We start from the raw sequence: 25,805 nt of genomic DNA, 5'->3' as shown, positions 1-25,805 counted from the left end.
CAGGACTCCAGCTCTGAGTGGGGAGTCCGGCAGACCTGCGGCCTGCAGGCCGGATCATGCAGGGTACCACCGGTGTGGTGTGAGCAGAACGGCGGGGACTTGCGGAGCGTGCTGCGAAGCTGTCGGGCAGTCTTAGGGGCGCGCGCGCCGGGGACAGGGTGGGGCTCGTGGGACAGTCTAGGGGCCGACGCGGGTCCGCAGTCCGGACTTGGGGGCCATGGGGCGGGGCTTGAGGACGAAGGGGTGTGGCGTCAGGGCGGGGGCGGGGCGCACCCGCTGTCTTGGCGTGGGGGCTACGGGGAGGAGTGTGGAGGTCGCGGGGGCGTAGTAGGGTAGGGGCGGGGCCTAGGGGTAGGGGCGGGGCGTGGGCCGCGGGCCCCGAGAGCTCGGGAGGGGCCAGACGCGGGAGGGGCCGGACGCGGGCGGGGCGGACTCTGGGACGCTAGCGGCTGGCAGGTCCGTGCCCAGACAGCTGCGGCGGCGGCCACACGCGGAGCCCCGATCCCAACCCTCTCTGCGCCCGGCCATGCCACCTCCCCCGCCGCCCACCGTGCTGGTGCCGTCGGAGCGCGCCGTGGTGCTTCTGTCGTGCGTGCTTTCCGCTGTGGGCTCGGGCCTGCTGATAACCACGCACGCCCTGTGGCCCGACCTGCGCAGCCTGGCGCGGCGCCTGCTGCTCTTCCTGTCCCTGGCCGACCTGCTCTCGGCCGCCTCTTACTTCTACGGGGTCCTGCAGGACTTCGAGGACTCCTCGTGGGACTGCGTGCTGCAGGGCGCGCTCTCCACCTTCGCCAACACCAGCTCCTTCTTCTGGACGGTGGCCATCGCCCTCTACCTGTATCTCAGCATCGTGCGCACAGCGCGCGGGCCGGAGACTGGCCACCTGCTCTGGACTTTCCATGTCGTCAGGTGGGTGGCGGCGACGCCGCTTTCCTTCAGGTTCCCTGATCCCTGCCCGGATCCTGTGTGCTGTCCCTGTGGCCCTCGCCACGCTCAGGGCCACGTGTCTTGGTCAGACCTCTGACCGGCCACTCAGCCGGCAGTGTCTGCTCATGTCCCGGGACAGCCCTGGGTCAGCGGAATGATGGTCTTGATGAACTAGTTCTGTATATCGCCGCAGGGGGCGTCCCTTTGAGGTGGCCCCAGCTCAAGCCTCCCAGGGAGGTGGGTGCCTCAGCGCAGGCCCTGGAGCGTGGGCGACTAGAGCTCACCCTCAGAGCCAGACCCTGGTAACTTGGAAGCACCTGGAGAGCTGGTGAGGCCACTCTGGACCTTTGGCCTCCTGTTTCACTGTGTTCTGGCCATCTCTGCTGCCGGTGGGCATGGGGGCAGGCACCTGAGAGATGAGTTAGGTGCCCCAGGATGGAAAAGTACATGTGGTTCATGTGGCCACTCTCAGGCTGCCCTCCACCCAACCCTCTGCCTCGGCGCTAAAATTTAGGAAGGACAGTCTTGTTTATTTTATCTTAACTCATCTCTAAACCTCAGGCACCAATCTCTTGTTATCTGTGTTCTAGATAATCTTTCTTTCCAGCGTTCAGCAGCTCTGAAATTGAGGTCAGAGCCAGAGGCTGGTCTGGAAGACAGCTGCCAGCTGCCTGGAGTCTCTGGGTAGCGAGAACCAAGGCCTTGTCCTGCCCTGGCATTGTAGTGTCTCATCCAGCTAGCTCTCACCTGTGAACCAAGGTTGGCCCCTTTCCATTGTAATCCCAGGGCTCAAACATCTGGTGAGGTCCTCTGCTGAACCCACGGCAGGAATTTTATAGAGCTTCTTTCCTCTTCTCCCTCCTCCAAATAAGAGCACCAAATGCTGCCCTAATTATAGGTCCTCTCTGTTAAATACTTGAGTTCTTTCCAAGGGACAGAGGATGGTCAGCACTTTTGTAGAGACAAGTCACCTGGGTGTCACAACAGTGAGGTCACAAGCCTGCAAGAGTCACTTGACCTCCAGGACTCACGGCTGTTGGAGGGAGGCCAGCTGGTCCCTGGGAAATTAAATGGCCTGCTTCTCAGCTGTTCAAGTCAAAATGTTTGCAGTGAGCCATTCAGACAGGGTCAGGTGCTGCAGAGATCCCCAGAGAGGGGGTGACCTTTCCTTTCTCTCTGTCCAACCGGATCTCTGCATCCATTTCTGGGACCCTGTTCTTGGGAGGCTGGTTGGGTGTGGGCAGCGTGGAGCTCAAGTGTACCTGGGAAGGTGCCCAAGACTTTCTTTGCAAGGTTCTCTTCTCTTTTCCTCCCCTCTTTTGAAAAGTACTGAATACAATGTATTTTTTAAGTGATAAAGAGAACCTGTGCAGCTTCTATAGAAAAGACACATTCCCTAAGAACCTTTCTTTTCACTTCTGTGATGCTTAGGGAAAGCCTCTCAAGAAAGCCTGTGTGTCCTTCTGTGGCTATAAGGAAGCAGATTGTTCCTCTTGTCTGTTGTATGTGATCCCCCTACTTTATATATACATGGCTACATTCAGTCTACAGTTGCAGTGCACAGGCTCAATAGTTGTGGTAGTTTAGTTACCTCACCAGGGTTCGAACCCAAGTCTCCTGCATTGGAAGGTGGATTCTTAACTACTGGACCACCAGAGAAGTCCCTATCTACTTTCTTCTTAAAAGAAAAAAGAAATTTTTCCTGTCAAAGGGACTTTGACAATTTTTTCTCTTCCAGAAATTAGCACTCCCTTTGCTAGTCTAAAAATTGGTAAAAACCTGTCCAGCAGGTTCATGTATTGACCTGGATCCTCCCAGACGATATTGCTAAGGACTCTTCAGTGTCTTTCTTTGAAGGATTAATTTATGGCTGCTGAACGACCTCTTCAGTTCAGTTCAGTCACTCAGTCGTGTCCGACTCTCTGTGACCCCATGGACTGCAGCACGCCAGGCTTCTTTGTCCATCACCAACTCCCGGAGCTTGCTCAAACTCATGTCCATTAAGTTGGTGATGCCATCCAGCCATCTCATCCTCTGTCGTCCCTTCTCATCCTCTGTCGTCCCTTCTCCTCCTGCCTTCAATCTTTCCCAGCATCAGGGTCTTTTCCAGTGAGTTAGTTCTTAGCATGAGGTGGCCAAAGTATTGGAATTTCAGCTTTAGCATCAGTCCTTCAGTGAATATTTAGGACTGATTTCCTTTAGGATTGATGGTTTGATCCCCTTGCTATCCAAGGGACGCTTAAGTCTTCTTTGGCACCACAGTTCAAAAACATCAGTTCTTTGGTGCTCAGCTTTCTTTATAGTCCAACACTCCCATCCATACATGACTTCAGGAAAAACCATATCTTTGACTATATGGACCTTTGTAGGCAAAGTAATGTCTCTGCTTTTTTTATATGCTGCCCAGGTTGGTCATAGCTTTTCTTCCAAGGAGCAAGTGTCTTTTAATTCCATGGCTGCAGTTGCCATCTGCTGTGATTTTGGAGCCCAAGAAAATAAGTCTTTCACTGTTTCCATTGTTTCTCCATCTATTTGCTGTGAAGTGATGGGACTGGATGCCATGATCTTCGTTTTTTGAATGTTGAGTTTTAAACCAGCTTTTTCACTCTCCTCTTTCACTTTCATCAAGAGGCTCTTCAGTTCCTCTTCGCTTTCTGCCATAAGGGTGGTGTCATCTGTATATCTGAGGTTATTGATATTTCTCCCGGCAATCTTGATTCCAGCTTGTGCTTCATCCAGTCTGGCATTTCGTATGATGTACTCTTTATGTAAGTTAAATAAGCAGTGTGACAATATACAACCTTGATGTACTCCTTTCCCAATTTGAAACCAGCCTGTTGTTCCATGTCCAGTTCTAGCTGTTGCTTCTTGACCTGCATACAGATTTCTCAGGAGGCAGGTAAGGTAGTCTGGTATTCCCATCCCTTGAAGACTTTTGCACAGTTTGTCGTGATCCACATAGTCAAAGGCTTTAGTGTAGTCAGTGAAGCAGAAGTCGATATTTTTGTGGAGTTCTCTTGCTTTTTCTATGATCCAGCAGATGTTGGCAATTTGATTTCTGGTTCCTGTCTTTTCTAAATCCAGCTTGAACATCTGGAAGTTCTCAGTTCACATACTGTTGAAGCCTGGCTTGGAGAATTTTGAGGATTACTTTGCTAGTGTATGAGATGAGTACAATTGTGCGGTAGTTTGAAGAGTCTTTGGGATTGCCTTTCTTTGGGATTGGAATGAACACTGACCTTTTCCAGTCCTGTTGCCACTGCTGAGTTTTCCAAGTTTGCTGGCATATTGAGTGCAGCACTTTAACAGCATCATCTTTTAGGATTTGAAATAGCTCAATAGGAATTCTATTACCTCCACAAACAAGGACCTCTTGGCAGTGGGAAGTCTCATCTTCAGACTCAGGTTACACAGTGACCCAGTCGTTAACTATGTCAAATGACTGGAAATCAGTCCTCTTCTTCAGACCTTCCAGTCTCCAAAAATATTTTAAAATATGAATATAGGAAAGGTCAATCTCTATTCTCTAAAGAGTTCTTATGAGTTGATTTTTTCAAAGAAAACTGACAAATATCTTTAGAAATGGACAGAGGACATTCTGACAAAATAGTAAAAGCGTGAATACTCAATACAAGCAATAACAAAGAAGTACCATTTTCTCTTTAAATTAGAAGGAAAAAAGTAGTAAGGCAGGATATTAATGTGATATGCAGATGAAACTGGTGTTTTCCTAATTATTTTTGGCCATGTAAATTGGAATAATCCATGTAGAAAGTATTTGGTTCATACCCCTTGATCCCAGAAATCCTATTATAGGGATCTAGTCAAAGGAGATCAACCAAATGACATGCAAAGCCGGATGTACAAAGGAGTTTGCATGGCACTGTTAGCCAGTGATGACAATTTGAAAGCAACCTTAATGTCCAAAAAATAGGAGATCAGTAAGTTATAGACTATACCCCACCTGGAAGCGTTATGCTGTTAAATACGGGCCATGAACTCTACAAGTAATATATATTTTTTAAGTGGTAGGACATGATAAGTGGGAAAAGCCATCTATAGAGCTGAATGCAGCCATACACTGCAGGAGGCTGGAGAGAGTCATGCATGCAGGCAAGTACCCAAGAAGTCCCTGTATGCCCCTGGGGCCCTATGATAATGCCTGACATAGTTTCCTTTACTGAAAGACTTAAAAAAAAAAAATCTCATTGGGGAAGGAGGGCAGCTTAGACTTTATCCTCAGAGGTCAGGCTCCTGAGGTCTTGCAAAGTGCTGCCTTGATCCTCCAAAACCCAGCGGACTCACCCAGGATTTGTCACACTCCAGCCACAGCTGATGAGACTTGCCTGAGCCACAGAGCTATGAGTGGGAGGCTCTGGGTTAGAACTTCAAGGTCAGTGGCCCTTTAGGATTCCATCTTGTCTCTTGGCCTTGACAATAATTTTTTAAACTGAGAGGTAATTTGGCAGTCATTTATTTTTAGCTCTCTGGATTTCCCCCATTGTTAACGTGTAATTAAACACGTTAGTGTTATTTATCTTTTCCAATAATTTTTTTCTGGAATCATTTAAGAGTAAGTTGCAGACCTGATGCCCCCGACTCCCAATCCTTCAGGGTGTATTTCCAAAAGGCAAGGACAGTCTCTTGCATGACCATGTTGTTAGTGTTGTTCAATTGCTAAGTCATGTCTGACTCTTTGCGACCCCATGGACTATAGCCCACCAGGCTCTGTCCATGGAATTTCCCAAGCAAGAATAACGGAGCGGGTTGCCATTTCCTTTTCCAGGGAACCTTCCCGATTCAGGGATTGAATCCACATCTCCTGCATTGGCAGGCAGATTCTTTACCACTGAGACACCTGGGAATAGCACAGGCACCCTATTTTGTAGGATGTCTCTCTCACCCAGGTTGCCTGATGCTTCCTTGTGAGTGGATCTGTTGCAGAAAGGGGGACCCCCTTTAGGTGCTTGTCTAACACCAGGGAATGAATTGTCCAAAGAGGCACACGTGCTGACAAAGCAACAGACTTTGTTGGGAAGGGGCGTCCCCGGGGAGAGCAGTAGGTAAAGGAACCCAGGAGGACTGCTCTGCCATGTGGCTCACAGCCTTGGGTTTTATGATGAGGGAATTCATTTCCAGGTAGTCTCTGGCCAATCACTGTGACTCAAGGCCCTTCCTGGTGGTGTGAGTATTGCTTGGCCAAGATGGATTCCAACGAGGAGGATTCTGGGATGACGTATGGACTGGAGTCTCCTGTCTCCTTTTGACCTTTCCCAAATTCTTCTGGTTGGTGGTGGCTTGTTAGTTCCCTGTCCCTTACCAGAATCACCTAGTGAAAAATAACTCATGCAGATGGTTACTGGAGTGAGCAGTGTCAGTCATGTGTCCCCTAACAGATACAGAATCGGCACTTTGGGCTGAAATCTCACAGAAACTGGTTCTCGCTTGCTACCTGGGGGTGGCTGGCGACTGTGATTTGTACGTTTCCTAGTGATGTTCACTTTGATCACTTGGTGATCACTTGGTCGAGGTGTTATCTACCAGTCTCCCCTGTAGTTACTCTTTTTCCCTTTGTAATTAATAAGGATCTTGTCTAGATAAACCTCCTGGAAGTCTCAAGGTCTCACTCAAGGGTTTCACATCCATTGATTCCTATAGCGTTCCAAGGTGAATCTTCTGGTTGTTGCTTCATTTTTAAGTGAAGTGAAACTGAAAATTGTTCAGTCGTGTCCAACTCTTTGCGACACCATGGACTATACAGTCCATGGAATTCTCTAGGCCAGAATACTGGAGTGGGTAACCTATCCTTCTCCAGTGGATCAAACTAGCGTCTCCTGCATTGCTGGTGGATTCTTTACCAACTAAACTATCAGGGAAGCCAAGGTGTGAGAATATTCCACATTCAAGGGCAAGTCCTATATCAAGTCCCTTTGTACTGTGTCTTAGCAGTGGAGATGGCATTATACCAACACCACGTAATTGATCGATTGCTTGAAACATAGTTGACTTACAATGTTGTGTTAGTTTCAGGTGTATAACACAGATTCAGTTATATATTTATATTCTTTTCTAGATTCATTTTCCTTATAGGTTATTAAAAAATACTGAGTAGAGTTTCCTGTACTATGCACTAGGTCCTTGTTGTTTATCTATTTTATATATAGTTGTGTGTATATGTTAATCGCAAACACTTAGGATCCTAAATTATCCACCCCCTCTCTCCCTTTTGGTAACCATAAGTTTGTGCTTATGTTGTACAGGCATGTGGATAAGCATCTGGGACCATCTGTTTGCAGTTCTCACCTATGAAAGTGCTGGGCAGCCCAGTGGCCATGGGTGGGGTCATTTCCCTTTTGATAAGATAAGCCTAAAACCATCTCTGTCGCCTTGCAGAAAGCAACCTGCCTTTCAAAACAGCCCCTCTTCCCCCACAAGGTGGTGGACTCCTTCTGAACCAGACGGGCAGGGTCCTTAACTGTCCCCAACACGCGTGCCCCAGGGCCACTGGTGTGTCCTGTGATTGCGGGGGGAGGTTGGGCCAGGGGTGCCGCATCTCGCCATGGGCCCGGGCCAAGCTGGCCACCTCCAGCAGCCTTAGGATTTCTTTGGGCTCCACTGAAGTAGGGATAGATGTGGGCATGACCCCTGGCCCACGTGCCCACCCACCCTCTGGCAGTGGCTGGGAGTTCTGGAGGAAGAGAGAAATCTAGGGCACCCCAGGGTCACCATAAAACCCCCTGCTGTGGGGAGGGGGAAGTTCCCGCGCAGAGAAAAGGGGAACCGTGGGCCCTGAAGGGGAGAGCCTGTGAGCTCTCTAAGCAGACACCAGCTCGCTCACCGAGGGCCCAGCGACAAGGCCCCAGACGGGCCGTGCCTGAATGGGGATGGATTCAACGGCCGCGTGAGCAGCACCCCATGCCAGGTGGTGCTCCCCAAAATGACAAGAGCTGAACTGACTTTGTTTTCTGAGAGCGCTGCTACAGTGAGTTCTCTGCACTGCGTTTGCATGTTCATGGGGGCACCGTGGGTTGCCCCTTGACTCTGCTGGGGCACAGGCAGATGCCACCGGCCTTACCTGGGCCCAGGTGGGCAGGAAAGCATCTCTGTGTGCTACAGAGCGCTCCTCGGCCCCCAGAACCAGGACTGCAGAGCCTGGTGCTGGCAGGGGGTGTTTCGCTTCTGCAGCCAGGGCCGCAGAGCGACCTCGTGGTGGCCTGGCCAGTGGCTGGCGCCCTGAACGCCCACGTCCTGCCCCTCTGCCCGGCACTTCACACTAAGAGCCCATTGTCCGGGCAGAAACCTCCAGGCCTCCTCAGGCCTGGATTCCTTTCCCCACGCCCTGCTCCCTGCAGCTGCCTCCCTCCGAGCTGGCTCTGTCCTGCTCCCAAGAGCTTCTAAATCGGCACATTGTTGCCTGGTGGTTTCGTCCTCGGAGCATCTCGGGGTCACGTTCACAGTCATGGCTTTCCGTAGGGCACAGGCCCAGGGACCAGGCTCTGCTGTTTGGGGGAGAAGACCCTCCTGTGGCCTTCCCAGCAAGGGCCACCCATGTAGCAGAGATCTGTAGGAAGGGTGAGGTCTGGTGAGGGGGGAGTGCAGGAATCCACGGTGGACTAAGGAGATTTGGAGCCCGTGGGGGAAGGGTCTTCCCATCACCGAGTCACGCCAGGTGTTCCCCACCCTGACTGGTGGGACAGATTTCAGAAGATCCCCAACTGGGCAGACTGGGATCTCTGAGGGAAACGCAGAGCGTTGCTCTTGTGGACACCGGCCGTCTCTGGTAGGACTCTAACAAATGCCAGGGAATCCAGGTGTGGGATGTAGCCTGCTCACTGCCCAGCTGATCCTGCATTGGTTCAGCTTCTCACTGGGCAACCAAAGAACGAAGTGAATGCTGAGTTCCACAAGCCAAGCTCATGTCCAGTCTGCAGGACTTTTGTCAGTTTACACCTCCCCTAAGCTTACTGAGGGCCCCCCAGCTCTGCAGGTCTGGGTGTGATGAGAGGGGAGGTCCCCTGTGTGTCTCTCCCCTACAGTTGGTAAGACAGCCTCTTCCTTAGTCTGCTCCAGCTGCCCTAACAAAGCCCACGGACTGGGTGGGGCACTTAAACAACAGACATCCTCCCCTCCAGGTCCCAGAGGCTGGAAGTCTGAGATCCAGGTGTGGGCAGGGCCTCCCCTCCTGGCTTGCAGAGAGCCGTCTGCACCCTGTGTCCTCACATGGTTGTCCCTCAGTGAGTGTTTGCATCCAGATCTCTTCTTACAAGGCCATTCCTTGTTGTTCAGTCTCTTAGTCGTGTCTGACTCTTTGTGACCCCAGGGACTGTAGCATATCAGGCTTCCCTGTCCATCACCATTTCCTAGAGCTTCCTCAAACTCATGTCCATTGAGTTGGGGATGCCATCCAACCATCTCATCCTCCTCTGCTGCTCCCATCTCCTCCTGCCCTCAATCTTGCCCTGCATCAGGGTCTTTTCCAGTGAGAGGGCTCTTCACATCAGGTGGCCAAAGTATTGGAGCTTCAGAGTCAGTCCTTCCAAAGAATATTCAGGGTTGATTTCCTTTAGGATTGACTGGTATGATCTCCTTGCAGTCCAAGGGACTCTCAAATTTTCTTGCATGGACACCTGTCCTATTGAATTAGGACCCACCCAATGACCTCATTTTGACCTCATCACCTCTTTAAAGATCTTATCCCCAGACATAGTCCCATCCTGATGTTCTAGGGGTTCGGACTTCAACACAGGAATCTAGGGGAGATGGGGAGACATACCCACCCCAAAACTGCCTCTGAAGGGGGAGGAAGCCAGCTTGGAATCTGGCCTCGGTTTCCAGGCAAACACAGGTGAGAGCTGGGGCTGGATGCCTCTGGGACAAGCTCTTGGTGCCCTTCCACGTAGGGCATTCTGCTCACAGATGGGCTTCTGTTGTTGTTCAGTTGTTCAGTCCTGTCTTTGCAACCCCATGGACTATAGCACACCAGGTTTCCCTGTCCTTTGCCATCTCCTGGAGTTTGCTCAAACTCATAGCCATTGAGTCAGTGATGCCATCCAACCATCTAATCCTCTGCACCCCCCCCGCCTTTTTTTTGTGGTCTTCAGGTGCCTTCCATCTAAGGGACCCCAGCTCTGCTTCTCCTCAGCCTGTATCACAGGTTTGGAGAGAAGAGGTCACCTGCGCTAACCATGTCTCTCCTCAGGCCTTTTCACAGCATCCCCTGCACGTGGTCACATGACTTCCTTCCCTTGGTGGGATCGGGGAGGGGAGAAAACTGCCAGTTCAGCCCCCTGCTCTGGGACTTGAGCAGCATGCCTGCCTTTTCTTTCCTCTGGCCTCCTGATGGCTATTGCACTCACAAGACCTCCTCAAAAGTCTTTCAGCACTCAAGGCCCAGTACCTCCTCATATGCCCGCTCTGGTGCCAGCTTCACAGGCTCAGGTTTAGAATGTGGGTCCCAGGTGTCCACATGGAGGGAGGACAGCTTGCTGGCCGCTCTCCATCACCCGCATCTGGGCGTCAGGGAGAGCTCTCTGACCTTCTGGGTCATGGTCAATTGCAACCCTTGGTCTGTTTCACGTGTGCTGTTGCTAAGCCATATCTTACTTTTTTTAGTTTTATTGTTGGGTTTTTTTTTGATTGATGGTGGTTTTTTTACAGGGATAAAAAAAGGCCTGTTACGTGGTATTGGGTAGGCCAAAAACTTCATTTGCATTTTTCTGTACCATCTTACAGAAAAACCCAACCGAGCTTTTTGGCCAGCCCTATACTTGTCAGAAATTAGCAGTAGACTTTTCTGGAAAGTGGCAATTAGGTCATACATGTCTTTTCAGAGTCCCTTCCAGGGTCGCATACCACCAATAGCTCAGGGTGATCGCTTGGTCAGAGAGCAGCTTGGCTAATCTGAGGTTGCCAGCCTTTCTCCTCGCTCTGTAGGTGAGAACCCGGGGCAGTTTCAGCCCCCATCCTTTTCATCTCTTGTCTAGTGGTGACCTGGAGCCAGTTTGTGGGGCCCAACTGTTAAATTTCAGGGTATTTTTTGGGCTGGTTGTTAGCTAGAACTATCATTAAAAATTAAATTATTTAAACATACAATTAAATAAATTATATTAAAAACAAGAGTACTACTCAGAACCCCTTTGGTCCTAATTATAGTTTTGTTGGTTTGTAAAGCAGATGTCAGCAAACTTTTCCTGTAGAGGACAGGATAATGATTATTTTCAGCTCTGCAGGCCATGTGACCTCCCCGTGCAATTGCTCAGCTCAGCTCTTGCAGGCAGCCATAGGTGACATGTAACCAGTGAGTGTGGCTGTGTGCCAATAAAACTTTATTTTAAAGAACAGACAACAAATTGGGAGATTGGGACTGACATATATATCACTATATATAAATGTATATATTTATATATATATATATATATATTAGTTGCTAAGTCATGTCTCACTCTTGCAACCCCATGGCCTGTAGCCCACCAGGCTCCTCTGTCCATGGGGTTTCTCAGGCAAGAATATTGGAATGGGTTGCCACTTCCTCCTCCAGGGGATCTTCCTGACCCAGGGATCGAACCCAGGTCTCCTGCACTGCAGGCAGATTCTTTACCGACCGAGCCACCAAGGAGGAGAATGCTCTGTAATGACCTAAATGGGAAAAGAATCTGAAGAAAGAGTGGAAAATACTGTATATTAACACATATATGGAATCTAGAAAGATGCTACTGATGAACCTATCTACAGGGCAGCAGTGGAGATGCAGAAATAAACAGACTTGTGGACACAGTGGGGGTACAAGGTGGTGATTTGAGATAGTAGCATTGAAACGTACACATTACCTTATGAAAAGTAGGTAACCAGTGGGAATTCGCTGTGTGACACAGGGAACACAAAGCCAGTGCTCTGTGACAACCTGGGGGTGGGGGGGAAATGGGGAGGTTTAAGAGAGAGGGACATAGTATACCTATGACTGGTTCATGTTGCTATATGGCAGAAACCATCTCAATATTGTAAATTGCTTACTCTCCAATGAAAAGACTATAAAATAAGAATAAAAAGTGGATACATGTATATGTATAACTGATTCACTGAGGTACAGCAGGAACGAACACGTTCTAAATCAACTACACTCCAATTTAAAATAAATAAAATGGAAAAATAAATAAAACACAGACTTTGGGCTGGATTTGGCCTGAGAGCCCTAGTATGTTGGACCCCTGATCTCAAGTTAAGAAAGTGATTAGGAAATGTGAGTGTGTGCATGTGTGCTTTAGGCATGTCCGACTCTTTAAGACCCTATGGACTGTAGCCTGCCAGGCTCCTCTGTCCTCTGCCTGGATTCTCCAGGCAAGAATATTGGAGTCGGTTGCCATGCCCTCTTCCCGGGGATCTTCCCGACCCAGTGATCAAACCCATATCCTTATGTCTCCAGCAATGACAGGTGGATTCTTTACCACTAGTGCCACCTGTGAAGCCCCGGAAATGTTAGTAGTAAAGATAAAATGTAAAAGTGCTTCTTGTCTCTGAACCTAAGCCTACGGCCCACATAAGGGCAAGTGGGAAGCTGGATATTCAGGGGGAGGTGATGAGAATGGGCCAGGTCCCAGAGCAGGAAAAAAGAAGCAATATCTTCTGGTGTTGGAAAAGTGTTACCTTAGTCAGAGAGAGGTTGCTCGTGTCAAACGTCATATCAACTTCATATCATGCCAGTAAAGTTCCCAGCACTTGTCTGATGCCCCAGGTCTTCCTCATTTCACTTCCATTTTACTTGTTAAGGAAAATGAAAATAGCATCCACCTTCACATCATGGAACTACTCTCATTGGCTAACTGCAACCACAAGTTGGCTGCGGATACCAGAGTTTGGAAAAAGTCAACAAGAGCATCCTGTGAGAATCAGTTGACTGTATGGAGTGTACAATGAGGAGTATTGTATATTTTATTATTATTTACAGATTGTGTGCCTCGCCTCACATCGTTTAAAAAAAAAACAGTGAAGTATGGTTGCTTTACTGCAAGAAATAAAGAACTTAAAGTGGTCCATTTTCAAGAATAGCTAGTTTTGAGTGACAGCTTGCTGATGCAATAGTTACAAAACTAAAAAGTCCAGAGAAACAGAGGAAGGGTGGGGTGCCTAGGCTTTTCACGCTGGCTCATTCTATTGGTGAATTCAAAACATAAGAACAGAAATAGGTGTGCAGGAAAGGAGGAAACAAGATGTCAGTGAGGGGCCAGCCCATAAAGAGAGAGGAAGTAAACCTAGGCGACATCTAGGAAGATTGTTCACCCCACAGTATTCAGCCAGTGAGGCACTGGAGGAGGGACTTGCATGCTAGGGATAACTTGCGGATAACTTGATCCGTGTAGCGACTCTGGGTGAACCTGCCCACCAGACACCCACTAGATGATCTTGCAAGACCATCATTAAAGCCTCACTTCCCGCTGCACGTTGTGTCTCCAAGATCATTCATTTGAGTTTGGGCTGGTGAGTGTGTTTCTCACATTACGATCGATGTGTTAGTTTCTGCTTACAGCAACGTGAATCAGCTCTAAATACACATGTATTCCCTTTTTTGGATTTTCTTCGCACAGGTCATCCCAGAGTCCTGAGTAGAGTTCCCTGAGCTATACCATAGGTTCTCATTAGTTATCTATTTTATGTGTTGTTGTTTAGTCACTAAGTCCTGTCTGACTCTTCTGCAACCCCATGGAGTGTATGTTAGCCTGCCAGGCTCCTCTGTCCATGGGATTTCCCAAGCAAGACTACTGGAGCAGGTTGCCATTTTTCTCCAGGGGTTCAATCCAGGGATCAAACCCGTGTCTCTGGTGTCTCTTGCATCCATAGGTGGATTCTTTACTGACTGGGCCACCCGGGAAGCCGGTCTATTTTATATAAAGTATCAATTGTGTAAATATGTAAATCCCAATCTGTCAATTCATTGCACTCTCCCTTGCTCCCCTTGGTTTCCATACCTTTTACTTTATATTAGTAAAACTCATAATCAGTTTGTGTGTGTGTGTGTGTGTGTGTGTGTGTGTGTGTGTGTGTGTATGCAGACGTCTTTCTGATGTTAAAACATTACCAACACGCCAGTGTCTTTACCTATAAATTACGCATCTGGTGGAGCCTGCTTGGCAGGGTGATTAGACCATCCCGCCCATTCCCTTCCCACGCTCCCTGAGATCACTCCTTTTCCCACCTCCACCCAGGTACCTCCCAGGCAGCTTCTGGCTCCAGTAAAGCTGCTGTCTGGGCTCAAGTTCAAAGAGTGACTCTGATTGATCAACCCACAGTCTCAGCCCTTTCAAAACCTTTTGTCTATTTGGTCTTCCCTCTGGCTGTTTTCCAGCACAGACTCAGCTCCAGGCACACCCCAGTCACACAGAGAAGAGACATCACGTTGTAGCTTTTGTCTGTCAGACCAAAAGTTGTAAAACCTGGAAATGTCACCCTGTGGTCCCCAGGTTTCCTTTGGGGGCCCTGGGGAGGCTGAGGAGGGAAGGAGGCAGCTTCCTCCTGCCAAGCCTGTGCTGTCTTCCCCCCAGGATAGGAATCCCTGGCTCCCGTCCTGCTGGGGGATGGTCTTGACTCACTGCTCTCCCACCTCTAACTTCAGGATTTCTGGTTCAGCCCTTTAACAGGGGTCCCCAACCTCTGGGATCTAATGCTCGATGATCTGGGGTGGAGCTGCTGTAACCATAATAGAAATAAAGCGCACAATGCATGTAACGTGTTTTGTTGTTCAGTCGCTAAGTTGTGTCTTGACACTTTGTGACCCCATGAACTGCAGCACTCCAGGCTTCTCTGCCTTTCACTGTCTTCTGGAACTTGCTCAGTCTCTTGTCCCTTGAGTCGATGTTGCCATCCTCTGTCATCCTCTTCTCCTCCTGCCTTCAATCTTCCCCAGCACCAGGGTCTTCTGATGAGTCAGTTCTTCACATTAGGTGGCCAAAGTATTGGAGCTTCAGCTTCAGCATCAGTCCTTCCAATGAATATTCAGGGTTGATTTCCTGTAGGATTGACTGGTTTGATCTCCGTGCTGTCCAAGGGACACTCAACAGTCTTCTCCAACACCACATCCCAAAACCATCCTCCTCTACCCCTCAGTCTGTGGAAAAATTGTCTGCATGAAACCAGTGCCTGGTGCCAAAAAGGTTGGAGACTGCTGCTTTAAGCGCCTTTCACCTCCTTTCAGTAATGTCCTTGCGTGAACATTTAAGGAGTAAATTGGGAAAAGCTGTCTTGGCCACTGCACTCATACTTCATTCATTCAGGAAGTCCTAGTTTTGCCCCACCACATGCCAGGCACTGGTGTGGATGCTGAGATGGAGCAGTGAGCCCACATGGCCATCGCCTTCTGGAGCTCACAGTGGACACATGTTGTCCTCTACTAGGATGGCGTGAGGTTGTTTTTTTAAAATTGGAGGATAATTGCTTTACAATGTTGTGTTGGTTTCTGCCATACGACAGTGTTCATTGCAGTACTATTTACAATGGCTTGAGTTTTAAAATGGGAAACTTTTATTAAGACAAAATAATTTGATAGTAATATATATTAACTTAATAGATCAATAATTCTTCACAGGACAAGCATTTGGCTTCCCTGGTGGTCAAGTGATTAAGAATCCTCCTGCCAATGCAGGAGACATGGGTTCGATCCCTGGTTCAGGAAGATCCCACATGCCACAGAGCAACTAAGCCCATGTGCCACAACTCCTGAGTCTGCACTCTAGAGTCTGCACCCTGGAGCCCTTCTCCACAACAAGAGAAGCCACTGCACTGCAACTAGAGAGTAGCCCCCGCCAATCACAACTGAGAAATCCCTCTCCCAGCAACCAAGACCCAGTGCAACCACAAATAAAGTAAAAAAAAAAAAAAAAAATAGCACAGTCCATTGTAAGTGTAGCATAATAATCCCATAATCCTTTGATTTGAGTGGAGTTTTGGCTCCTCCTGTGCCTCTGTGCCTTCAAGGGGGACGTGTCACTTCTGCCTCTGGACAGCCGGAGCTGCAGGGCTGTGGGGCCCCTGCAGAGGTCAGCGGAGGATGGACACCAAACCTGCCCCAGGCCCAGGGAGCTGACTTTCTCCCATCACCATCCCCGCCCTGCCTCCTCCCCCATCCTGCAGCCTTTGGAGACCTTGATTGAAACACAGTTCTTCTAGCCTCCTTTTGGTAACAGACCAAGTGCAACTGGGATCACATCATTGTTCTATGACTTTCAGAAAGAGCCGGCATCCCTTACACAGAGCCCTTGAGGTAGAACTGCTTTCCGCATTAGGTGTTTTTCTAGTGACACTGTCCTGGTCACTGGGCAGCTGACCTGGGACATAGGCCTCTGTGTCCTCCTGGGGTCACAGGCCTCACAACTCCCTGGTGCCTGCACTGCAGGACTGGATCCTGGATCCTGGATCCTGGAACCTAGGGATGAGCCTGCCTGACATAAACATGGACACACCCTGTCCCGTGTGCACACCTCACGCTGATCAGTATTTATTCTGGTAATGACTGACTGCAATGCTCTGCTCCAGGCACCGTGATCATCCCCACTTGGTGCAGAAAAACACTGATGTGTTGCAGCCACGTGGGGCAGGCCCGAGACTTGGACCCAGCCTGTTGCATCGCCGTCCAAGCTCTTAAGCACCCTGCAGGCCTCCATGTTAGCTTGTTTGTGTCCCTCTCACCGATTTGAAAGGTTTTTGGGGGAGACTGGTGTGGGGACCACCGGGGAGGGGCCTTGGGGCTCGGCCCTAATCTGGGCTGTGTTGCCATTGTGTTAAACTCTAGAAAAGTCCATCAAGCACTGCCTTGAGAGGGTGCTCTGCCCCTGCTCTATGCTTTAGAGGGTCTCCTTGGGCTTCTCTGGTGGCTTAGATGGTAAAGAATCTGGCAGCGATGCAGGAGACTTGGGTTTGATCCCCAGGTTGGGAAGATCCCCTGGAGAAGGGAATGGCTACCCACTCCAGTATTCTTGCCTGGAGAATTTCATGAACAGAGTAGCCTGGCAGGCTACAGTCCATGGGGTCGCAAAGAGTCAGACAGGACTGAGCGACTAACACACCTGGATCCTTGCCAGGGCCCATGTAGACATGTCTGCCTAGAGCCTGCCCCCTCTTCTAGTTCCTGCTGCAGCTGCACAGGATCCTGACAGCCCCAAGCCGCCAGTGTATGTGTGCACTCCCGGACCCAGGGGCCTGTCTGCTAGTGGAGTGTCTGGATGATATTTGGCCACGTGGGCTGATGTTTGCAGGTTGGTGCCCAGTCCTCCCGATGCAGGAAGGAGCTGGCTGTTCCGGTGCTATGGTGTGTGATTTTAGTCACTCAGTTGTGTCCGACTCTTTGCGACCCCATGGACTGTAGAGTACCAGACTCCTCTGTCCACAGGATTTTCCAGGTAAAAGTACTAGAGTGGATTGCCATTTCCTTCTCCAGAGGATCTTCCTGACCCAGGGATCAAACCCCTGTCTCCCACACTGTAGGCAGACGCTTTACCATCTGAGCCACCAGGGAAGTGAGAGTGCTATAGCATCCTAGGCTCTGAGGAGCCTGGCAATTCTGAATTAGAACCCAGCCTCCGAGCGCTTGGGAGGCTGTGTGTGTCCAGGTGGGAGGCCAGGACATCCCGTGTCCCCTTTCCTGGGCTTGGGCAGAGCAGGGCTGGATTGGGGGCTTTGAGGACTCCCGCCCCTCTGCTCTCCAGGGACCCTGTCTGCTGCGGCCTTGGGAGAGCACTGGCCTTGTCTGCACAGCATCCCGGTCTCTTCGCCCTTCCTGGCTTTGCTGGGAGCTGGGTCTGACCTCACCGCGTCCTGTTTGCTCCTTACTCCTCAGCTGGGGGGTTCCGCTGGCCATCACCGTGGCAGCCGTGGCTCTAAAGAAGATCGGCTACGACGCCTCGGACGTGTCGGTGGGCTGGTGCTGGATCAACCTGGAGGCGGAGGACCGGGTGCTGTGGATGCTGCTGACCGGGAAGCTGTGGGAGCTGCTGGCCTACATCACCCTGCCCGTGCTCTACCTCCTCATCCGGAAGCACATTCACCGGGCGGTAGGTGCCCCCGGGGGGCCCGCCTGAGCTCTGTGTGGCCCGTGTCGCCCGGCGTCGGGGCCGGCCATCTCAGGGGAAGGACCAGTGACCGGCGAGAGTGAGGGAGGGTTTGTTCTGCATCACTCACCGTGACGCATGTCGAATTTTATAAGCACCGTGGGTTGTCTTGTTTGCTAATTACACAGCCCCGTCGGGACGAGTCCTTTTATTCCTTCGTTTGTGGATAGGAAACAAGGCTCACCAAGGTTAAGGGGCTCCCCAGACTCCTAGTGTCTGGAATTAAGGAGGCTACGAGCGCAGCCTGCGGTCTGGGCCACAGGTCTCTACTGCCCCCTCCTGGACAGACCCATGCAGTTGTTTAACCTTGAAAGGAACCTGAATGAAAGAGGCTTGCGTGCAGATGAGCACTAGCCACATAAGAATTGACCCGGCAGGGCCCCACCCGCACACCGCCCCGCCCCGAGGAGGGGAGGGGAGGCTACAGACTTCCGTTATCAGTGATACAAATAATTCACTTCTTATTCTTGGTGATTAAAATATCCTAAGTGGTAGATTTTTCGGGCTCTCAGGAATTCAATAGACTGGGCTGATCAGAAGTCTGCTAGTTCTGACCAGAAATTTTCGGAAAGAATGCTTTCCCTCTGATAATCTGACCGAATTGTCCCTTGTGCTGGACTACCAGTTCGTTTCTGCAGATGTAAAGTACAGGCTTTCTCCTAGCCACGTCCAAGTCCTTGTTGTGATTGTTAAGTCACTAAGTTGTGTCTGACTCTTTTGCCACCCCATGGACTGTACACCGCCTGTAGCCAGGCTCCGCTGTCCATAGGATTTCCCAGGTGAGAATCCTGGAGTGGGTTGCCATTCCCTTCTCCGGGGGATCTTCCCAACCCAGGGATCGAAACCACATCTGCATTGGCAGATGGATTCTTTACTGCTGACCCAGCAGGGAAGCCAGTCATGTGCAAACTACTACCCCAGAAGTGCTCAGATTAGCCCATCCATTGATTTGCTCAAGCATTCATTCAGTGCATTTTTATTGAGCATCTACTATACATAAAAGTTCTGTGTGGCAATGGGAGTTTCTAATGAGAATTCAAGCCTGGTTCCTGCACTCCTAGGAGGAAGCAGAGGTGTAACTACGATGGAAGATAAAATACGGCACGTGGCTGGAGCGGTAGCAGAGTGAAAGCTCTGGGGACAGATTTCCTAGCTCAGCCTGCTGATGTGGTGCCTGTCTTTCTGTTTTGCTCTGCGTTTTCAAGGCTGAAATTATAGGGGAGAATATCCCCATCTTTCGAGTGTGCTGCAGGCTCAATGGCCATTTCCAAGTGTGTAAGGTGCTCCTCGCAGCTGTCTGAGACCTGATCCCCACGCTGTACTCCTGTCTGTCTCCTGAAACACACACTTCGGGTTTTCTTTTTACTTGAAAATCTACCTGGTTCTCACTCCTCCCTGCCGCCCTCTTGTGGCTCAGCTTGGAGTCACTGACAGAGATGCTGGCAGGTGTACCAATGGGTCTGAGATCCTCTCGGTCTTTGAAGGGCTTTTTGGTTGGTCTTCTGTCTGGGCTGGGGGTGCCCTTCTCACCCCCTCTTTCCTACTGCCCTAGGAGGGTTCCAGGGCTCCCAGATGGAAGTTCCCAGGAGCCCACCAGGCTCTGCCCAGGACTCCCCCCATCCCCCCCACCCCCAGCTGCAGCTCTTGCCTGTGTCTTTTTTTTTTTTTTTTTTTGGTGGTTTGGCCACCTGATGGGAAGAGCTGACTCATTTGAAAAGACCCTGATGTTGGCAAAGATTGAAGGCAGGAGGAGAAGGGGATGACAGAGGATGAGATGGTTAGATGGCATCACCACCGACTCAATGGACATGAGTTTGGGTAAACTCCCAGAGTTGGTGATGGACAGGGAGGCCTGGCGTGCTGCAGTCCATGGGGTCACAAAGAATCGGACACAACTGAGCAACTGAACTGAACTGATGGGGCATGTATGTGGGAGGGAGCTTGTGCAGAGGCCCAGGGGTGAGGTGTGCCTGGCATGTTTGGAGGATTAGGAGGTCTGTGCGGCTGGAGCAGAATAAACATGAGGAATGTGGCAGGAATGAGGTCAGAGAGAGCTAGAGTTGGGAATTTTGTAAGGAACGTGCAAAATGAGGAGTCACCAAGAGCTTGGAGTGGAAGACTGGCTTCATCTAACTTAGGTCTGTTGTTGTTTTAATTTTTACAATGTCGTGTTGGTTTCTGCCATACAGCAATGTGAATTGGACATAATTGTACACACATCCCCTCCCTCCATAGCCTCCCTGCCCTCCCGTCCCCCACCACAGAGCACCACATGGGGCTCCCTGTGCTATCCGGCAACTTCTCACCAGCCATCCAGCTTATGGGGGCTTCCCTGGAGGCTCAGACGGTAAAGAATCTGCCTGCCATGCAGGAGACCTGGATCCCTGGGTCAGGAAGATCCCCTGGAGAAGGGAACGGCTACCCGCTCCAGCATTTTTGCCTTGGGAAATCCCATGGACAGAGGAGCGTGGCAGGCTACAGTCCATGGGGTCACAAAGAGTCAGATATGACTGAGTGACTAGCGCTTTTGTCTGTCTTATGCCTGATAGTGTATATATGTTGATGCTACTTTCTCTGTTTGTCCCACTCTCTCCTTCCCTCACTGTGTCCACAAGTCTGTTCTCTGTATCTTCGTCTCCACTGCTGCCCCGCAAATAGGTTCATCAGTACCATTTTTTTAGATTCCCTATATATGTGTTAGTATATGATATTTGTTTTTCTCTTTCTGACTTACTTCAGTCTGTATAGCAGGCTCTAGGTTCATCCACCTCAGTAGAACTGACTCAGAGTTTTTTATGGTTGAGTAATATTCTATTGTGTATATGTACCACATCTTTATCCATTCATCTGTCAGTGGACTTCTAGGTTGCTTCCGTGTCCTGGCTGTTGCAAATACTGCAGTAATGAACACTGGTTTTCAAGGAACCACACTGCATTTGTGTTGAGAGTGACATTGCGGTGGGGAGGAGGTTGGGGTGGTCAGGTCAACGGAGGGAGACCAGTGAAGAGGCAGTGGCAACCGTCCAGAGAAGTGTTGGTGGTGCCTGGACCTGGCTGGTGGCAGTGACCGTGGACAGAACTTCCAGGTCTGGGTCTGTTTTGAAGGCAGGACCTGCAGGGCTTGCTTTTGGGGCGGACGTGAGCTGTCGCATGGAGACAAGAACCAAAGACCACTCCCAAGCTTGGGGCCCAGGCAGCTGGAAGGACAGGGCTCCTGTTAGCTGAGGTGAGGAAGCAGGCAGAGGGCTTGGGGGCGAGGTCAGGCATCTGTTGTGAACATGAGAGGCTTCTGACATGCTTTAGACACCCACGTGAGGATGTGGAGTGGCCAGTGGATGGATAAGACGGGCCAGAGATGGAACCTGGGCTGCCAGCCTTAGGCACTGACTGCATGCCTCATGTCCTCCCGCTCCAGCCAGTGTGTGTCCCCGGGAGGAGCGGGGAGACAGCAACCCATGGGCAGGGGAGGGAGTGGGGAGGAGGGCCCCAGCTCACATCGCTAATCTCAAGTCTGCTCTCTGCCTTCCCGCACAGCGCGAGGAGCTCTCAGAGTACCGACCCATCGTCTCCGAAGTGCACCGGCTCCAGCGCCACACCTCCGTGGCCGATAAGAAGCTGGTCCTCATCCCGCTCATCTTCATTTGCCTCCGGGTCTGGAGCACCGTGCGCTTCGTCCTGACCCTCTGTGGCTCCCCGGCGGTGCGGATGCCCTTACTGGTGGTTTTGCACGTAGGTCTGCCCTCCCCTACCCAGCCGGCCGCAGGGTCAAGGGGGCAGGCAGGCCCTAACGCTCCGTCCAGCGTGGGCGGGTGGGGGGGCCCTGCTCCCCTGCGCCCTCCTCCATGCCCTGCCTGACAGGGAGCCTTGACGAGAGAAGGTGGAAGGTCAGCATGGCTCCAGGGCAGCCCGTGGGCATTGAGTTGCTGTCCCATGGCCTAGGAGTAACCCCAGGACAGTGGACTGACCCTTAGCCCTTCCAAACCCAGAAGACTCAAGGCACGCCTTCAAATTCAGGCCTGCTGTTGCTCTGTCGGGGGTCCTGGTGGCCAGGGTCCCCAGGGACCAGCCCCCAGAGATGGAGACGAGGTCCTGGGTCCCCTGCTCCTCCCTGAGTGTGTTGCTCAGACCCGCTCAGCCCTGGTACTCACTTGTCTTCCTTTCTCCCCACCAGGGCATCGGGAACACTTTCCAGGGAGGCGCCAACTGCATCATGTTCGTCTTCTGCACCCGCGCGGTCAGGACCCGACTCCTGTCTCTCTGCTGTTGCTGCACCCCTCAGCCTCCCGCCGCCGAGAGCCTGGCCGGCCCTCCCAAGGCCCCTGCGCCCTCCAAGAGCGAGTCTCAGAGGCCCAGGAGAACCCCAAACCAACTTCCAAGCACCTGAGCTGCTTCCCTCCTAGTTCCGGGCGTGGGTGCGGCCGACCTGGGGCCTCCTGCCCTTGCAGCTCCTGACCCCCTGGGGAGCAGCGCAAACTCAACTTGTCTACCTCCTCGACCCTCAGGCACGTCCCCCTCACGCCGCGTCCTTCGGCACTGGGGGGGATCCGTCAGCACGAGGGCTGCACTGAGATTCAGGGAAACCAGTGGTTCATGAGCACTGCCAGTTCGCCTTGTGGTCCAGGAATCTGGGGCCCCTGACCACACGGCACTGTTTACAGTCGGAGGGACCCACACGGGTGCCAAAGGCACCAAGAGATACATGTACAACCGTGCACCCATCCTCAATAAACTGTTAGGGTGCCAAAGAAAGGAGCCCCCACCAAGATAATACAGAGCAGATTCCCGGTTTGTCAGAGCGTCGGGATTCCCCTGAGAGCCTGGCTTTTCCTGGATGGCTTTACTGGTCAATGCAAGGGTCAGTTACCTTGAACCAGGAGGTTCCCTAGTGACCAGCATGGGCACAGCTGCACGCAGCGGCTCAGGATGGCCAGTCTGCAGGGGCCTCCTGAATTGTGTCCATGGGCTCCCTGCCCTTGATGGAGATGGTGTGGCCAGGATCCAGACTCCTGCCTCCATGAGACACTTAACATTGGGGAAGGATTGGGCTTCCCTGGTGGCTCAGAAGGTAAAGAATCTGCCTGCAATGCAGGAGACCCAGGGATGGAGCCCTGGAGAAGGGAATGGCTATCCACTCCGGTAATTCTTGCCTGGAGATTGCTGATTTACTCACTTTCTAGGTTAATTTTTTATAGGAAAGGCAACCAGAGAGTTAGGAAATCACCCAAATACTGATTTTTCCCTGAAGGGGAAGGTTAGGGGAATTGGTTGGCGGGTATGACACATGCATCCTGGGGTGATTTGAAAGAAAAAGAATTTAAAAGAAGCATCCATTAACTCTATCATCTATGACTCTTCCACCAACCCTTTCCTCTTTAGTTCAGAAAACAGTTTCTCTGTTAAGTCACAGAAGCCACTGGCTGAGAAGGGAGGTGTACCTGTCACTGGGACGGGGCTGGGCTTGAGGAGGAGGAGTCGAACTTAACTCAACAAGTGCTACCCCTCCCGTAGATGCCCCTCCGGTAGGTCCCACGAGCACTCTGCATAACTGCAGAGATGTTCTAAACCCGTAAAATGGTTCTGGATTAAAATCAAAGCCACTGCTACTCTTGATCCCTCTTTTACTCTCAAAAGCAAAATCTGTAACAGGAAGAGACTGGAAGGAAGAGTCCTCTACAGAACTAGGTCGAAAACGCTCTTGTTGGGTTTCCTTTTTAAAAAAGATTTTATGAAAATCAGCAAGGGGTGAACATCCCTTTAGGATTCAGAGAAAGTTCCGGGCTGCTTGGCAGGAGGGCAGTCTGCTTACAGGAATGGCCTACGCTGGGGGAGTTGGTGTTCCCCTAAGGATGTTACAGCACACCTTGGGTGCCCAGAGGGTAAAGAGCCTCACATTACCTCCTAGAACGGAGCAGAAATTCAGGAAGTTGCTGCTGCAAAGGAGAAAATCAGTCATGGGTGAGTTAGAGTATGGGCCCCCGGGGAGAATGATGCTAGACTACCTCCAGTTCTCAAGGGGGCCCCAGAGGCCTTGGATCAGATGGTGCAACACTGCTGCCTGCTGGGCGTGGCCTCTAAGGACGAGCCTGAGACCTGGGTTTCCCCACACCTCTGCTGTGCTGTCTGCTCTTCTGAAAACCACCCCGAAGATGCACCTATTTCCATTCCCTCCCTCTGCTCCCCACCCCATCTCTGTAGATGGGTGAAAGTGTTCCTGTGAGTGGGGAACAGGTGTGGGCAGGGGAGGGACTCGTTCTTGTGCCCAGGGGCTGGCAAACAGCAGCATCTCCTTTCTCAGTCAGGTCAGTCTAGCTGGGTGGGTGGAGTTCAGAGCAGTAGAACCAGTAGAATAAAGCCCCTTTCTGAACTCCAGAAGGGGTTCCTGCCTCATATGAGAGCAAGACAGAAGTGCGTTCCTCTTACACGTGGTGGGGCTCCTGTGGGCTCTCTCTGTGTGTCAGTGTAGTTAAAGATTATCTACCCTCATTTCCCAGGCACCGCTGGATGACCTCAGCCTACACAGGGGCTATGAGCTCAGCCTAGCCTCTCTCTTCTCAGGCACTTTTTGAACCTTGGTCTTTTTCTCAGGTTTACTAAGCACTTTCTGCCTCTTTGTACTGCTGAGCTTCTGAATTGTGTCTGTTTTTGGTTTTTTTTTGTGTGTGTGTGTGTTTTTTTTTAATAAAGATTATGACTTTAGCCTTGGTTGAGGGTGCAGACAGAGCTCTGCCTGCATCCATGACAAGAAAAAGAATGTTTTTACAGACTTCCCATAGCAGCATAATGACATTGAGAGAGGTTTTTTTTGCACGTGCGAAGTTGTCATGAAAACCCTGACTGGGTCAAGGCCAAAGTGGCTATTTTAAATAAAATATTTTTCTTTTGTGTGTTTGGTAAACTGATTGTCCTTGAGTTGATGTAGGTAGAGCTGGGCAGGGTGGCTCAGACTGATCTGTGCTGTGGGGGTACGTCCAGCACCTTCCACACCGTTGGGCCCTGGAGACAACGTCTGGGTCCTTGTCTATGGGCAAAAGCAGCCAAGTGGGAGGCCACCTGGTTGGCACCTGAGTTTGCCTGATAGAGACATTGGTGTCGGTGGTGGTTGGGGGACAGGGGTAGTGGTGTTTAGAATACAGATTCCCAGGCCCCATCCCATCTGAGGCTCAACAGATCCAAGTTTCAGGGGCTCACAGCTTGAGGCTAAACTCTCCTGAGTGAGACACTTCAGCCACTGAGCCACCAGCCCTGTCTCCCTGCATGATTTTATCATGATGCTCAGGGACCCACTGCAGTGGCTGCTAAGGTTCCCTCGGGGCTGGGGACTGCTGGAGCACAAGGGCTCTCAGCCTTCCAGAACCAACCATCAGAGCCCACTGTCTCACTCTATGCAGCCCCTCACAGCCCATGCAGCCCTGCCTTCAAGTCTCTTTTCTTTTTTAACTGCTATTCTTGGGGAACTTTGCTTCCCAAAGTGCTGCTTGTTAATTTGTTCGATTTCCTGGATTTTGTAAGGCTAAAAATATATTCACTATCAAGAGGATGAAAGGACAAGCCACAGACTGAAAGAAAATATATGCAAAGGAGATGACGGATGTTAGCTTATTGTCATCATTTCACACTATTGGTGAATTACCATCACACTATATGCTTTGATACAACTTAAGGATATGTGTCAACTATTTCTCAGTGAAACTAGGAGGAGGGGGAGACACATCTGTATCTTACCAACATACACAGTGGGCTGTCTAACACTCAGGAAGAAGAAAGCAACCTGATTAAGAAATGGGGCAA

General features: G+C 50.9%; 1 protein-coding gene across 1 annotated transcript; it reads left to right on the top strand.

Annotated features, from left to right (window-relative positions):
- The first annotated feature begins 526 nt into the window (after nt 1-526).
- GPR157 (G protein-coupled receptor 157) lies at nt 527-24,912 on the top strand. The gene is made up of 4 exons (XM_020878635.2): nt 527-909; nt 17,747-17,960; nt 21,552-21,746; nt 22,189-24,912. Exons 1-4 carry the CDS (start codon nt 527-529, stop codon nt 22,399-22,401), a joined length of 1,005 nt encoding a protein of 334 aa, XP_020734294.2. The 3' UTR covers nt 22,402-24,912.
- Nucleotides 24,913-25,805: the final 893 nt, after the last annotated feature.

This window comes from Odocoileus virginianus, chromosome 11, assembly GCF_023699985.2.
Source record: "Odocoileus virginianus isolate 20LAN1187 ecotype Illinois chromosome 11, Ovbor_1.2, whole genome shotgun sequence".
NCBI lineage: Eukaryota > Metazoa > Chordata > Mammalia > Artiodactyla > Cervidae > Odocoileus > Odocoileus virginianus.
Note: the sequence above shows the minus strand (reverse complement) of the source record. Positions and strands in the feature narration are given on the sequence as shown.

Bases quoted from the DNA above. Each gene is read 5' to 3' on its own strand.
- GPR157 (XM_020878635.2), top strand. From the start codon at position 527: ATGCCACCTCCCCCGCCGCCCACCGTGCTGGTGCCGTCGGAGCGCGCC. The intron at 17,961-21,551 runs GTAGGTGCCCCC...CTTCCCGCACAG, and splicing joins GGAAGCACATTCACCGGGCG to CGCGAGGAGCTCTCAGAGTA. The intron at 21,747-22,188 runs GTAGGTCTGCCC...TCTCCCCACCAG, and splicing joins CCTTACTGGTGGTTTTGCAC to GGCATCGGGAACACTTTCCA.